Source organism: Ictidomys tridecemlineatus, chromosome 5 (genome assembly GCF_052094955.1).
Source record: "Ictidomys tridecemlineatus isolate mIctTri1 chromosome 5, mIctTri1.hap1, whole genome shotgun sequence".
NCBI lineage: Eukaryota > Metazoa > Chordata > Mammalia > Rodentia > Sciuridae > Ictidomys > Ictidomys tridecemlineatus.
Window position 1 is genome coordinate 133,989,461 of NC_135481.1, and position 15,405 is coordinate 134,004,865.

The following is a 15,405-nucleotide window of genomic DNA, read 5'->3' on the forward strand; positions in this document are numbered from 1 at the left end:
ACCTAACTACCGTAATGAATGCTGCATATTAAGAGAAACCACAAGAAGGTTAAATGTTTGGTTGTCTAATAATCTTGGATTTGATATGAACCAACACATAGTCCTTGTTGTCATTGACAGAACCCCAGTTTGTATGTACATTATTCACATTCCTCTCTGTTTTGTTGGGAAAAGAGACATTTTAACCTTTTTTAAAAGGTTATTGATTTAATTTCATGTTATTTGGTTGCATGAAGTTGCCCTTAACCACTAAGAATTATCAAGATTTTTGCACAGACTTATACATGTCTAGGATATTTCTACCAAGGCAGTTATGTTCATCATTTTCCTGCCTTTACCCCCCACCACCACCAAACACTTGCTTACATATTAATTAGCATTATTTTAGATGACCATTCCATAATGCTTAAGGATGGAATTTCCTCTTTTTGACAGAACCCAGGAAGTACATTCCTAGATACATAATGTTGGTATATCAAAGATGAAATTAAAATTGTCCTTCAGTTTTGAGGCCCTGTGTAAAGTTTTAACCACATTGTACAATATCTATTCTGTATTAGAAATAGCTAGTTGACAGCTTATACTTCTCAAAACTCATGTTGTTATGTACACAAATTGAGTTTCTATATGTGAAGTTAGTGAGTCTTTTTGTGTTACTCCAAAATAAAGGCAATGATTTATTTTTTCCCAATGCCAGTACAATTTGAGCTAATCACTCAAGGTGGATACTTTTACATTTTAAGGCTGGAATCACCAGCAGCCCTGTGGAAAACCAGACAAAGCATTGACTTTTAAATAGAGACTTTTAAAATGAACTGTTTTCTTTTGGAACTAGAATTAGAATAGTTAATATTCACCCATAAACCATTATTATGTGTACATTATTGTTGCTATTGTGATAATAGAGAATTTTATTTATTTTTATGCCAGCTTATATTGTGAAAACACATTTAGTCAATTTGAGTTTTATCAATCCTGTTATGCTTGTCTTTGGAACATCTTTGCGTATTCGAGGTTTGTAGTTGAAGAGTTTACTGTAAAAAAAGAAAAAAATCAAAAACAAAAAAAATGTATTGTTTTTACAGAATAAATTTATTGGAATGTGTACTGGGAGTAAGCTTTGAGGTTGTAAACAACTAAGGTAGTGTAATTTGGCTTCATATATGTAATGTGAGGTAGTAATGTAATTCATATATTAAAGCAAAAATTGTTAATAGCAGGTTAACAGTAGAATCAAGAGTGCAGGCAAAGGTTTTCTTTTTTTAAAACACTCTCTGGGTCTTAGGTTATTTGAAAACACTGGGAGGCAAGGGGAGTGACAACATGATTTGTACACCTAAGAAAATATTTACCAGCTCAGTGAACCCTAAATTCACACATTTGACATTATCCATGCGTTGATCTGTATCCTCTTTGCTTTCAGCTTTCTCATTTTGATGAAGAGCTAATGAACATGAAGAGAAAAGAAAGTATAAGGAAACCTAAAAGCCCAGGGGCATTAATAAATAATAGGGGTCATGAGGTAGCTGAGGCCATAATGAAAACACCAATTCACTTGGAATCCCAAGGCACACTGAGGAGGCAGCTATGTTTTGGGTTTGATTCTGTTTGAGAAAATATCAATTGTGTCTATTGTACTCACAATTCCAAATATGAAAAGTTCATAAAAAGTAAGGATGCCAATCTGGTTCTCTTTCCTTAGGAGCTATCTTTTAATTTTGAACATTTTATTTTAAAATTAATGAAATTTAATTAATTCACCAAAAGATCTCTTGAATGCTTGCACTAAAACACAGATGACATTTTCAATTGGAACATATAAATGATATTCTAAAGTAAAAAGCCAAAACTTATCATGAAAATATATATGTATGTATAAAATGTCTCAAATTTAACAAGATTTATCTTCATAAAACACCAAAAATAATTTTATTAAAAATACAACAGAAATACAATAGAAATATTTCCAGACACCAATAAAACAAGTGTTCATTAAGGGTAAAGATAAAGTTAATCAGTCTCACTTTAGCTATTCAGATTCACACAAAAAGTTTTAGTAAAAGCAATTTTAAAATAGCAGTAAGTAATATACTTTCCTTGAAAAACATTTTTCAAACATTTAAAAATATTAGGATAATCTGCATTTTATATTGAGGTTGATAATAAAGCATATACATCTTAAATGCAGAAGTTATTTCTCCAACCTGTGATTGCTGTTTTGAATTTTTTTATATGCATAGACCACATTCATCTCTGAAGTTACATTTTTATGCTCACTATTATAGGCACTGAATTGTAATTTTTCACACTTATTTTAGTATGTGCAAACAAAATATTGAGCTAGATGGTCAGGTTTATTCACAGATAATTTTTGTTTAAAGAGATAATTTGTTTAAACAAGCTGTATCTCAACAACTTCAGTTTTCCTTCAAAAAAATTTACTCACACAATGTCATATAATTATAGCTCATACATACAATACAGAGCAAGAATTTGTGACAGTACCATATTACAGCTCACATGTAAACTACAGAGCAAGAATTTGTTTTCTTACATATTATGTATGAGAAAGAAATGGAACAAAATATCAGTACCAACATAGCAGTCACTAATCTAGAGAAGAAAAACATCAAGTTATATTTTTATTCCACTTTTTCATCTGCCTTTGTTTTTATGAAGAACTCTGGTTTGTAGATACAGCGATAAGCCAAGAGCTGAGGAAGAACTCCATATGCTATGTTCAATGCTAAAAAAAGGATTTTTGCTTCTTCAGGGACTCTGTAGACATAAGCGGTTCTGGCATGAAGAGAAGCACCAATGTGAGAAAACTGAGCCTGTTATATTTAAAAAAAAAAAATTGGGTAAGCATGAAATTTGTGTTCAATTGGATGAATGATGAGTTCTGGATGGCTCATTTAGACCATGTTTCTCTGCCCTTGAAACCAGTCTTATTCACAGACAAAATACCTTCAAACAAACCACAGTCTTTTAATGAGTTTTCATTAAGTTTAGGGTCATTCTTGATACTGTTCAAATAAAATATACTTTCTTTAGTGTGGTTTTTATCAAGGCAATTGTGTTTTTTAACTGATTCAGTGCCCCATAATAAACATTGATTAGTGGCTCAATTCAATGGAAAAATCTGAATAAAACCTCCATCCTCCATTTCTTTCTGATTTGCATTCTGGAAATCCTGCAAAGATTCAGCTATGCTTACAAATTATATTCCAATAAAAATTATATATAGATATATTTAGCATAACTATTGAAAGAGAAGCACTGAGGACCTCAGCTTCATTTATCAGTCATCCACTTTTTGGAGCAAGAGCTTAAAGCCTTTTCATTATGTATATATAAAGTTTGTTTTTTATGCAACTTTAAAAATACGAAGGGTTGTGTTTTAAGATAAGGTTGTTAACAGCTTGGATAGGGGTACAGGTATGATTGTTCTTTATAAAACGACAAATATATGTGCAGGCAACCTTTTAAAATCAAATTGTAAGTTACTTAGAAGAGTGACTTATCAGCATAATTTGAGTTCACAAAACAGAAAGGCAAGGGCCTCCTTGTATACCTACATACTTCTTCAGAACACACATCCAGTTGGTCATTTTTGATACTTTTCATAAGCACAGAGGGAAACTATTAGAAAGGGAAATGCAGGCTGCAGCAAAATTAAAAGATCCTGAGAGAGAATTCCCTCAGGAAGTTGGTGTCATTTTAGAATGCAACCCTCAAGTCTGTTATTTTCATGAACAAGGGATTGGGAATCTAAGTGTAACAAATAGTAAATTATTAGATCAACAGGGTCAAAGTGAAATCTAAAGAAGACAAATAATTTTAAAATGATAAACTATTCAAATAATTTGCTTCAAGTACATTTAGGTTATTCATTTCCATCTATGTGAAACCAACATTCAGATAAGTGGTTAACAGATAAAAATATTAACACCCAATTTTACCATGACAAGAAAAGGGCAAGCTTTTATAAGCAACATGTTTATGAATTTGTATAATCAGCAGATACTTTAATGGGCTATAATTTTACAAATTATTGATATATTCTGGATACCTCTGGTACATATTTGCTACTCTCTGGAGATAGTAATTTTTTTTTTAATTACTCTGGTATGTTGCCAAGGGCCAAGTGGATTATTGACATTGTGACCCATGAGGCACCCAGAGGGCTCTGCCTTCAGATACATTTCCCTGGGCAGATTCCCAAATCCAGCAAGTGTATTAATCCCTGGGCTATAAAGACAAAAGATCTTGAGAGTAAAGAGCACTTTGGGTGCTGCCCTGAGGAGCTGCTGTTGTGGGTATTTCTAGGAGCTCTGAACAGTGGTTCCTGTCACTAGTTTTTCCTAGCGCTTATTTTGAATAAGTGTTTTTTTGAATATATAACTTAACTTTTTCTTCTGGACTGGAGGCCAGTTTTGAACCCTGGTTTTCTCATAAATGTGGGTTTGGTAGCTCTATCTTTATAGACACTTTTACACACCACTAAATCACCAGATTTGGAAAAAGCCAACCATACTTTGAGAAATTAAGTAATATGAGCAGTCGTGCTTACTTGCATAAGGAAGCTTGCATAAAAAGTCAGTGTTTCTGTGGGCCCTTTTCCTGCACTAATCAGTGCAGTTAATACCTCATTTTCATGATCAGCAAACCCATGGCAACATTAAAAAAAATGATTCATGTCCTTAGATTAGATTGTAAGCCCTCTGGGCAGGTACCATGTCTAATGTTTTGTGTGGCACTATCGCTTTGTTAGAGCTCAATAAACATTCAACAACAATGGTCTGTGACTCAAAATACAAAAAGGATCTGTAAAGCATTTCTTTATTTTTATAACTACCTATAGTAAGCCATTCGATTCAGAATTATTAAATAAGGGTGAAGATTTTAACTTTCCTAATCAAAAGAGATGTCTGTATATGAGAAAAGAATTCTAATGCCAGCTCCTGGTTCTGCACATAATTCTAATGGGTGCATTTATGGCAGCCATACCTCCAGCTGAGTGGGCATCCAACTATAGCTTCCTCCCAAACATACTAGTGTTAAGTATCTAGAGTCAAGTTTCAGAGGAACCTCAGTCTCACCTGAGGGTTCCCCTCCTAAGCACACAGGACTCCATAGGATGGCTTGAAGAGTTCAGGTGAGCACCTTGCAAGGGTCAGGTGAATGAATGAACTCATTGCTGCTGAGCTGACCTGGGGCCTAGGATTATGGGATCAGAGTGCAGTGGTGTGAGATTAAGTCCCTAATCATTTTTCTATTTCATTCTGGATTGTTTTCTAACTTACAAAGATCATTGAGATACAGTTTGTTTGTTTTTTGTATTGAGAATTGAACCTGGGGCACTTAACCACTGAGCCACATCCCCAGACCTTTTTGTTTTTTATTTATTTATTTTTATTTTGAGACAGGGTCTCTCTAAGTTGCTTAGGGCCTTGCTAACTTGTTAAAACTGATCTTGAACTTGTATTCCTCCTGCCTCAACTTCCTAAGTCATTGTAATTACAGGCATGTACCACCGTGCCCAGCTTACTTTGATTTTTTTTAAGATTGGATGATTGGAATGGAAAATGAGGCAATGAAAGTAAACAAAAGGCTAAATTTTAATAGCTTTTTTTTCTTATATTCATAGATACAACCTGGAAAAGACAACTAAAAATCAGTCCTGGCTCCAGAAGGAAGAACTGAGTTTTATGTGCTCACACGAATGTTCTAGGCAAAAACTATGTGACCATTGGGACAATAGCCTGGTTATTTGGCCAATACAATATAAATAGCTAATCCGGAACCATGTTATCTTTTCTTAGGGTTTTCTGAGCAGCATAGTATAGTGATTCAGAACACTTACTCTGGAACCAGATGGCCAGAGTCAAATTCCAGCTCCACCACAAACCAGCAAGATGGCCTTGGGTGAGGTATGTAACCCTGTGGCTTCCTCATCTGTAAAAATGGGTAATAATAGAACCTACCTCATAGAGGTTAGTGCAATGATATCTGGGACATGTTTAGGATGGTGCCAAGCACTTGAGGCTGTTCTGTAGACAGATTCAAAACTCAAATACTTTTTCATAATCTGGTGCAGTACTTTGTTGAAAATCTGGGCTCTTGTTGACCTTTTGGCTGTCATTGTCTCCATCAAAGGATAATATAAATATGTTAAACCCACAGTCTCATTTTAATACTAAATAAAGATGTCTGGTAATGAATCATACCAAAAGCAAATGAGTAAAGTGAGATTTGCATTAATATTACAATTATCCATGCTTTTCCTAAACCTTTATTTTCATATACTTCTTAAAGGTTTCCACAAAGGAAAAAACTAAATTCACTTCAGTAGAGTCAGCTCTTTATAACCAGATTGTCCACAGATAAGCCTCCAGACCCCTTTGTGAGAAAGTCCATGGCACCTGCACAGTCAGGAGTGGGAGAGGCGGAGGGCAACCAGTGGGAGGAGATTTCACCTTGTAAGAGTGAAATGAGCCTGCTTCTAAGGTTGTAGGGCAGCAGAAAGCCTGTTGTGAGTCTGTCCCATAGCTTTCACACAGTTTCTTTGAGTTTTAGGTAATTATATGCAATACACATAGCTTGCTTAAACTGGCTACAGATTAATTAGTGTCTCAATAAAATAAGGCGTTTCTCCAAACTCTTACTGGGAATTATACCAATAATAATAATAGCAACCAAGAGTTTACATAGCTATTGTGTGGCATGAACTATTCTTAGCCCTTCAAATATATTGCCTCATTTAATCCTCACAGCAACACTATGAGAAAGGTACTCTTAATATCCTCACTTTACAGAAGAGGAAATGTGATCAGAGAGATGATCAAGGTCATTGAGCTAATCAGTGACAGGTTGGATCTAAATCAGTCTTCTTCCAGAGCTCCTGCTCTTAACCATTAACTATTAGCTCTGAGGGGTTTTTTTCTTTTAATTTTTTTCATTTTTAGTGATATTTTAACAATATAAAAATATTGTTATTTTAACAATATTTTTTAACAATATGATATTTTAACAATTATAAAGTAATCCATTTATGCTAAGGGAAATTGGTTCTAGGAAATCCGTGGATAATCAAGTCCCTTTTATAAAATGATATACTTGCAGGTATAATACACATATCCTCCCATATACTTTAAACCATAGGTTTAAAATCTAGGTTACTTAATAATACCTAATAGAATATACATTTTATGTAAATAGTTATTAGGGAATAATGACAAAGAAAAGTCTATAGTTTAATAGGCCTAAGTTTTTGATGGTTGAATCTGCACATACAGAGCTATGTAAGTTGATAGAAAATGCTAGTAAACAGATTGAATCAGCCTGTAATACTTTTTAAGTTAGGCTTGCAACTTTAGTCCTATAGTAAGCATTTTGTATGAAGAAATAATTGGCTATGAATAAGTTCCAGTGGAATTATTTGGCCTAAAAGGTGTCCTGGTTTTACTTTATTCTACTTTTCTAGTGAACTTTTGATTTCTGAAGTCAACAGATTTGCCAAACTCCTACATTGTCAGAAACCAAGGACTGTCTTCCATTGACCTAACAGATACAGAACTTTGCAAAGATTTTTTTTCTTATTAAATTCCATAGAGTTGGGAGTTCACTAGATCTTTTAGTAAGAGCATGTTTTGGTAATGTCAGTAGGATCATGAATGTATAAGGCTTCTAAATTAGACATGGCAATTTTAGCCAACAACAGGTACTGGTCAAGGTTACAAAATAATTTTTATGTTGAATATGTCTGATACCCTCCTAAGATGAGAGGCTATTTCATAAACAGGTATTTTCTAGGTGTAAAACAAATAACAACTAATTCAACATCCTAATCATATGCATTGTTTTGCTGCAGCATGATTTCTAACTTTTCCTTAGGCTGAACACTATGTATAATAGATACCCAAGCCCAGATAATAGCTCTAGGGTGAAACACCAATTCTTGAATTATGCCAGTCTTTGCCTGCTTAGTCAAGAGAAATGTCCCTCTGACATTTATAGGACCTGAGCCTCAGACTCTGGGTCTGGGTGCTTATCAGCAAGAGAGGAACTTCAGGCTACCTTGTCACATTGGGTAGTGATGAATAAGCCCAAGGATTCCTGGAAGTCCTAAAGTTTGGCTGAAGCTGCCACTGCTACTGCCCTTCCTAGAATGATCATAGTAGAGTCACAAGTACCCATTTTAAAGATGAGCTTCATCAACAGGTAGAGTTTTGGGTTGGTTTCACTACTCTGGGCTCTGATATCCAGTTGCTCCCAAAGCCATGACCTTCCTAAGCCTCCTGACTCCTGGCTCGTTCCACATGACTGGGCCTTTTCTTAGGTGTTTCTGCGTAATTCTCTAGTTTCCTGAGATTTTACAGGTCCCACATCAGGCCTCCTCTGCCATCCTCCTAGCTGAGGACACTTCTAGCTGAATGCTGCCTCAAGCTGGTGGCACAGGGAAGACCAAGGCACATGGTGTGCAGAGGAGGCCCAATAGTGAATTAAAGCACACAGGTAATGAGTAGCTGTTGGACTCTGAATAATCTAATCCTGGAAAAGTTGGACACTGTAACACATGCCTGTAATTCCAGCAATTTGGAAGGCTAAGGCAGGAGGATCTCGTTCCAGGCCAGCCTCAGCAACTTAGCCAGAGCCTGTCTCAAAAAAATTAAAAGGGCTAGGGATGTAGCTCAGTGGTAAAATGCCCCTGGATTCAATTCCCAGTACAAAAAAGAGAGAGAAAAGAAAAGGCTGGCAAGAGTATGGTGAGTATGTATATGTATCCTGGATGATACAGGAAAATAATGGAGAGGAACCAGGCCAAGAAAAAAGCCGAGGTTTACTCTGCCCACTGACCTGCTGCACACTCTGACATATAAATGCTTCTTTGTTCCCTGGAGAGACTCAACCTAATAAAGTCCTGCTTGGCCCTCAGAACCCCTTTAGATGTCACTGCCTCCCACACTCATGCTCACCCACAAAGGTTCTCCAACTCCTCCATGCTGCACACAGTCTTTCTTGCATAGAAGAACCCTGTGCCATAGCTGTTTGCAGAGGCAGGGGAAGATAGTGAAAAAGAAGATGGGCTTTGGAGTCAAGATTTCATATCCCTTTCATGCCATTTAGTAACTCTAGTGACCTTGGCCAAGTGACTCAAGCTGTCCCTAGCTTCAGTTTCGTCATCTTTAAATGGAAATTTAATTTAAAAACAAAAATCTTTGCAAAGATAATGTCATGCATACGTTACTCTTTATTCTGAGGCACATAGGAAGACCACATTTACCAGACTCCCCTGCAGCTGAGTTGATACCAGAACTGGCCCTTGAATATATTCCATATGATCTATGCACAGCAAGAAACGAAATTTTACTGTTTAACCACTGAGTATTTGTTACTGCAACAGAGCACAGAGCTATCCTTACACAAATAGGTAAGTACAATATTTAGCATAATATGCCCATGTCCTATTTTAGTCTCTAAATCTGACAAGGGAATGACACAACCAGGGGAAATGATCAAGTCTGGAATTAAATATAAGAGTCTTGGAGCAAATTGGGATGAAGCAATTGGAAGTCATTACTTATAGTTGAAGGCCTGAAGAGTTGGGTCTATAAAGGAGGAGCCACCAACAAAGTGGGATAAATAGAGCTGTCCTCCAAGATAGGAATCATTTCTTTTGGGTGCTGAATTGACTTTTCTATTATGAATATTCCAATTTTATAATTAAATACCTCAGGCTTGAAGGATTTAACCCATTAACCCCCCCCCAAATACTGTAATTGTTCTTTAATTCTGAATTCTGGTGTTTTTGCCATATGGTTACTACACCATGGGTACATACTTAACTGTATATGCCTAGAGTTTCTGGATGAACTTCATTCTTAAGCCTTTTTGAAAAGAACAAGACAAAGTTTTTTAAAAAACTGAGTTCATTTTTTTTATTTCCAGTAAGAAACTATAAAATTACTTAACTTTCTTCCTTGTTCAGAAGATTGCTTTGTTTCACTACCTGTTATGGTTGTAAAAATGTTTTGTATGATAATTGCATAAATAATTTCCAGTTTAATGTAGTAAACTTTTACTGAACACCCACTATCAGAGAATTAGCTTGGTGCCAGAAGGAGGAATTCAACAACAGGCCCAGCTTTCCAGGAGCAGAACTTTTCTTAAGATCAGTTTCCCTGGTTCTATATAGCATAGTATAGCAGAATTCTGAAACATTAAATTTAGATAGACATCTTGAAAATAACAGCTCTCAATTCCTTTTCAATGGCCATGATATTCAGAGATTGGAAACAGTCCTATAAAAACAGTAGCGCTACTTGCTGGGTATGTGAACTTGGGTAAATCATGTAATGTCACTTAACCTCAGGTTCCTTATCTGTATAACTAGACAAATCTACCAGATAGTTATTGTTTAAGTAAAATGTATATACAGAAATGTCTTCCAAAGAATTGTAAAACAAAAGACAATATGTCTCATAGCTATTTCTTACTCTAAACACTGAACAGAGATAGTTTTTATATATATTCAATAATGATAGCTATATCACCACTCAGAAGAAAATATTCTTAGTACCTGAGCTAGGCCTCCAGCATGAATCAGTGTTATGTCAGGCATCCAGGAACACCCAGGAACCACTAAGCCATAAAGTGCAATCACAAAGTAAGGGACAGAATAAAACATATATGCCAGCATCTGTATTGAATGGAGAAATAAATAACATCAGCAAATTAATAGCTTAGCCTAAACAAAAAGTACAAAAACAAATAACATTTTTCAGGATAAAATCCTAAATTCAGTTTTCTCTTTGGGGCCACATTGTCCCATTAAAAAAAAAAAAGAATTTAACTTTTAAACTTTTAAAAATTCTTAGGCTTCATAACTACTTGACCTGAATTTTAGGATAAGCAGCAGGATCCTTTAGGTAGGGCTCTTGAAATTGTGCATACGATCGGCAGAGTTCAGCTGGGCAATCCAAAGCAATCTAAGAACAAAAATGAATTTATAATAAAAATACAATCACTTCTGGTTTGTAGGTTTGCTGATAAGGCTAATGTGCCAGGTTTAGTCACAAGCTGCTATTTAACAAAAACTGCATTGTAGAGGTTCATCAATGGGAAAAAAAAAGGAAATATTCTGCAGATTTATCTAAGGAAATTAAACAAAGGTTAATAGTGAAGTAGGAAATGGAAACAGATGCTCTATTCTTGGGTATCTTTCAAATATTCATAGTTTAAGTATGTAGGTTTGGCTAGCCAAAGCACAGCTTGCTTTAGATTTAGTTTCACTTCTCCTGGGAATAACTAGCCAACTAGTCCCTACAGAAAGAAAAGTAGATTTCTATACCAAATTCATCTTACTATGCTCTCCAAGATTCAAAAATAGCATCCTCCTCTCTCCAGTGCCTCACAGAGTATATGTGGCCTTTGAGTACAGTAAAGGATAATGATTTAAAAGCAGGATCCTCTTGTCTGAAGCTACCTCCTGTATCTACTTTGAAAAAGATCAGAAATGATTTAGTCTCAGCAGAGTAAACTCTAGGCCACAGAACAGACAAAAGTCTCTTTGGCATACTACTGAGTCTGCTGAGTCACCTTCCCTCTCAGGTACCATTCCTCATATCCTTGGCCATAAATTAAATGTCCCAACATGTAGAACACAAGCCAATGTCAGGACTGGTCAAAATGGGTCCCAACCCAAAACCCATCTGCGAAACCCCCACTTACCACACATACACATCCATGCATTTTTCTAACATGCAGAGAGAAGTGGATATGGTCTTGCAACTGGGTCATGTTATTTCTTTTTGTCTCTACTTTGAGAAATATACAGCAAACTAACCAAAGAAAAGTTTCAGTGGTCTGAAAAGTTTTCAGTGGCCTATGACCTTGCCTTTGTTTCCCTTCCCTGTGTCTCTCCTCTTAACCAAATCCTCCAGGAAGATTCTGACAATCCATAAACAGAGACAACTCAAAACAGCTTCTTACTGTGAACCCTCAGCGGCCATACAGGCCCCTTTTAGCCCAAGGATCGCAAAAAAATGGAAAAGCTGCATCAGTTTACACTTGCCGCTCTGTTCCCTGACTATTCTAAGCTGAATATAGTTAATTATGAGCTGCTTAAATTTTTTTCTGCTAAGAATAAATTATGAAACAGCATTGTGAAGGATCACTGATCAGTTAAAACAGAGAAGTCATTTATTGATGCTTACTTTTTATACATAGTAACTCTACCAAGAGTTTAATGTGCATTATCTTACTTAATATTTAAAACAATATTGTAAGGTAGGTAGTTTCATTTTAGAGGAAAAAATTGAGGTCAAAGAAAATTTTTCTAAGGCCATAGAGCTATAGGAAATGGCCAAGATTCCAAACTCTAAAGCTTATAGGTCTTTTTCTTATCCTTCATATTATAAAAATTATAAAGGGAAAGTTGAAAAAAATGAAATGTCCACATGCCCTTAATGTTTATCATGCACATCAATACACGACTCTGAACCTGGACCTGGTTTGCTCAACACTATTCTTACCAGTGAGAAATTCACATGACCCTACATAGATTTGAATTGTTTATTTTGAATTTGAATTCTTACTCAGACCCATTGCCCCTTCTCTTGAGATGCTCTGTGTGACAGCTAGATGAGTCTTAGGATATCATCCTTGCCAAATATATTTACATTTAAATCAGAAACATCAAAGGAACCAAGAAAATTGAATTCTAATGGCTAAAATAAGGTAAGGAAGATACTTTTGGATGAAGCCTGACCTAGGGACCTAAAGGAGGTGGTATGAAACAACCCAAGATGAGTCACCCCTTAGAATCAGAGACTTAAGGGTGAGAGACCAGCATGAAGTAGGTCCAGAATTCCAGGCTCTAACAGGAAAAAATTGTTTGTTTGCTAAGAAGTCTGATTAAAAAAAAAAAAAAAAACATTTTCAGGAGTTTTGGAAGCATTAATAGGATAATAATGTTGTTTTGATCTCTTATGCTTACCAAGCCTCTGAACAAGCAAAATACAGTTGCCAGGAGGAGACACATGACCAACATTAAATCCAGTGGTCTTCTCAGCAGGTCCTTTGCTTGGGCTTCTTGTACAACCTAAAATAGAGTTTAATCTAAACAGCAAGCCCAAAGTGCCAAAGAAGAATCTCAGATCTCCTTAAACACTGAATGCCATGATGATGGATGACAGAATTTTGAAGATTCACAATTCATATCATATACCACTTGCCATGGAACTTTAGGAGAGTCATCCCCACTCCTTCTGTGAAATAAAGAGATGAGACCAGGTGATCTTGAGGGGCCTTTCCAGCTCTGTTAGTCCAGATTTTTTCTTTTCTTTTTTTTTAAATTTTTTTATAGTTGTAGATGGACAGCATGCCTTTATTTTGTTTTTTTAATATTTATTTTTTAGTTGTAGTTGGACACAATCCTGTTATTTCACTTATTTATTTTTATGTGGTGTTAAGGATCTAACCCAGTGCTTCACACATGCTAGGTAAGTGCTCTGCCACTGAGCTACAGCCTCAGCCCCCCCGATTTTTTTTTTTTTTTTTTTTTTTAGTTTTTTAGGTGAACACAATATCTTTATTTTATTTTTATGTGGTGCTGAGGATCAAACCCAGTGCCTCGTGCAGGCCAGGCCAGTGCGCTACCACTTGAGCCACATCCCCAGCCCCCATATTTTTTCTTGAAATGACATTTTCATGATTTATTTAAAAGATACACTCATTTGAAAACTAAGAAAATATTAATAAATAAACCATGAACTAGTCATATCACTTTTTTAGTCACATATTTACATTTTTATTCATTTGAATATATACATATTCATATAAAACCTATTTTGGGGCAGGGGAGATGGGATTTAATCCAGGGTCATTTTACGACTGAGATCAATCCCCAGCACTTTTTCTTCTTAATATATATTTTAGTTGTAGGTGGACATAATACCTTTCTTTTATTACTTTTATGTGGTGCTGAGGATCAACCCCAGTGCCTTACATATGCCAGGAAACCACTCTACCACTGAGCTATAACCCCAGCATTTTTTTAAAATTTTGAGATAGGGTTTCACTAAATTGCTGAAGCTAGCCTCAAACTTTTGATCCTCCTATCTCAGCCTCTCAAGTCACTGGGATTACAGACATGGACAGCTAAAATCTGTATTTTCACAAAATTAGAACATAATATATAAACAATTTTGCAGTCTCTTTTCACTCAACAACTACCTATATAATAAGCATTTTCCTGCATTATTAAAAGTTCCAAAACTTAATACCATATGGGAACACACTTTAGCTATTCTCCCACTGTTGGACATTTACATATTTTTCACTGTCAAATTTAAGGTGATGGTGAACAATTTTGTACATAAATCTTTGTCATCTTTTTTGCTTGCGGCACTAGGGATTGAACGGGTGCTCCACTACTGAGCTATAAAACCTAGCTTTTTTATTTTTTATTTTGAGGCAGGGTCTTACTACATTGCCCAGGCTGGTCTTGAACTTGCACTCCTCCTGCCTTAGCCCCCTATGCAGCAGGAATTATAGGTGTGCACCAGCACACCCAGCTGTACATAAAAATCTTTGACAGCGTTTCTTTAATGAATTTCTTAGGATAGGTCACTGACTATTCAATTTTTAGGTTGAAGGATTGTTAAGTTTATAAACTTAGGTTCTTGTTAGCACTGTATGATGGATGCATTTGGTCCATCACTGTGTTTTAGCATCAAAAATAATAATTAAAGGTTCTGTGGGTCTTATGATTATTCTGATGGTATACTGACATGGTGCCTCTGAAAGCAGGGAAGTCGGGGCTAAAGCCAGGACTGCTATTTATTTTTTCTTTTTAACAACTACCTCATTCCTCAAAGGGATGTAAAAGCACCAGTGTACCAGCCTGAGTTTAACACAGCAGGTGTCTAAATGTTTACAAATGAAGTGCATTTGTAGGTTTAAATGTATTTTAACACTGTGGGTTTAGCTCAATGGTAGAGTATATACTTAGCATACAGGAGACTATAGGTTCAATCCCCATCAAGGAAAAAAATAATAATTTTATTGAGTTCTATTATAAATGTTTTTGTAGGCCAGATGTGGTGGTACAATCCTGTAATCCCAGTGGCATAGGTGGCTGAGGCAAGAGGATCAGAAGTTCAAAGCCAGCCTCAGCAACTTAGCAAGGCCCTGTCTCAAAATAAAAAACAAAAAGGGTTTGGGATATGACTCAGCAGGTAAGCACCCCTGGGTTCAACCTCCAGTACCATCCCTAAAAAAGGGGGGAGGGGTTTGTAAAATAAATAACCATTATTCTGATAATTATATTATCATATGATTTATATTTGCATTTATATGCTTTATTTAAAGGATCTTGTTTAAAGATCTAATACCTGGGGC

The 15,405-nt window shown here is 35.8% G+C and overlaps 2 protein-coding genes across 19 annotated transcripts in view; one reads left to right on the forward strand and one right to left on the reverse strand.

Annotated features, from left to right (window-relative positions):
* LOC110597668 (hepatoma-derived growth factor-related protein 3) overlaps nucleotides 1–15,405 on the forward strand; it is an 86,740-nt gene that overhangs the window by 58,731 nt on the left and 12,604 nt on the right. For 7 of the 15 annotated variants that reach the window (XR_013439387.1, XR_013439389.1, XR_013439388.1 and 4 more), the window contains exons 6-7: nucleotides 5,651–5,933; nucleotides 15,098–15,242. Coding sequence is in view for 2 of the 15 variants with exons in the window: in XM_078051110.1 (XP_077907236.1) it covers nucleotides 5,651–5,674 (24 nt within the window). In the remaining 13 variants the exon portion in view is untranslated. Of the gene's footprint in view, nucleotides 4,799–5,650; nucleotides 6,241–9,271; nucleotides 15,243–15,405 lie in introns of those variants that run through there. The other 8 variants (XR_013439394.1, XR_013439386.1, XR_013439392.1 and 5 more) reach the window with 5 other exon arrangements.
* The window catches only part of Tm6sf1 (transmembrane 6 superfamily member 1), a 27,672-nt gene continuing 13,336 nt past the window's right edge, over nucleotides 1,070–15,405 (reverse strand). For 3 of the 4 annotated variants that reach the window (XM_040275460.2, XM_040275459.2, XM_005320194.5), the window contains 4 exons: nucleotides 13,001–13,105; nucleotides 10,899–10,991; nucleotides 10,583–10,702; nucleotides 1,070–2,834 (listed from right to left, as the gene is read on the reverse strand). In XM_040275460.2, coding sequence (XP_040131394.1) covers nucleotides 2,643–2,834; nucleotides 10,583–10,702; nucleotides 10,899–10,991; nucleotides 13,001–13,105 — 510 coding nt within the window. In that variant the 3' untranslated portion in view covers nucleotides 1,070–2,642. Of the gene's footprint in view, nucleotides 2,835–10,582; nucleotides 10,703–10,898; nucleotides 10,992–13,000; nucleotides 13,106–15,405 lie in introns of those variants that run through there. The other variant, XM_040275461.2, reaches the window with a different exon arrangement.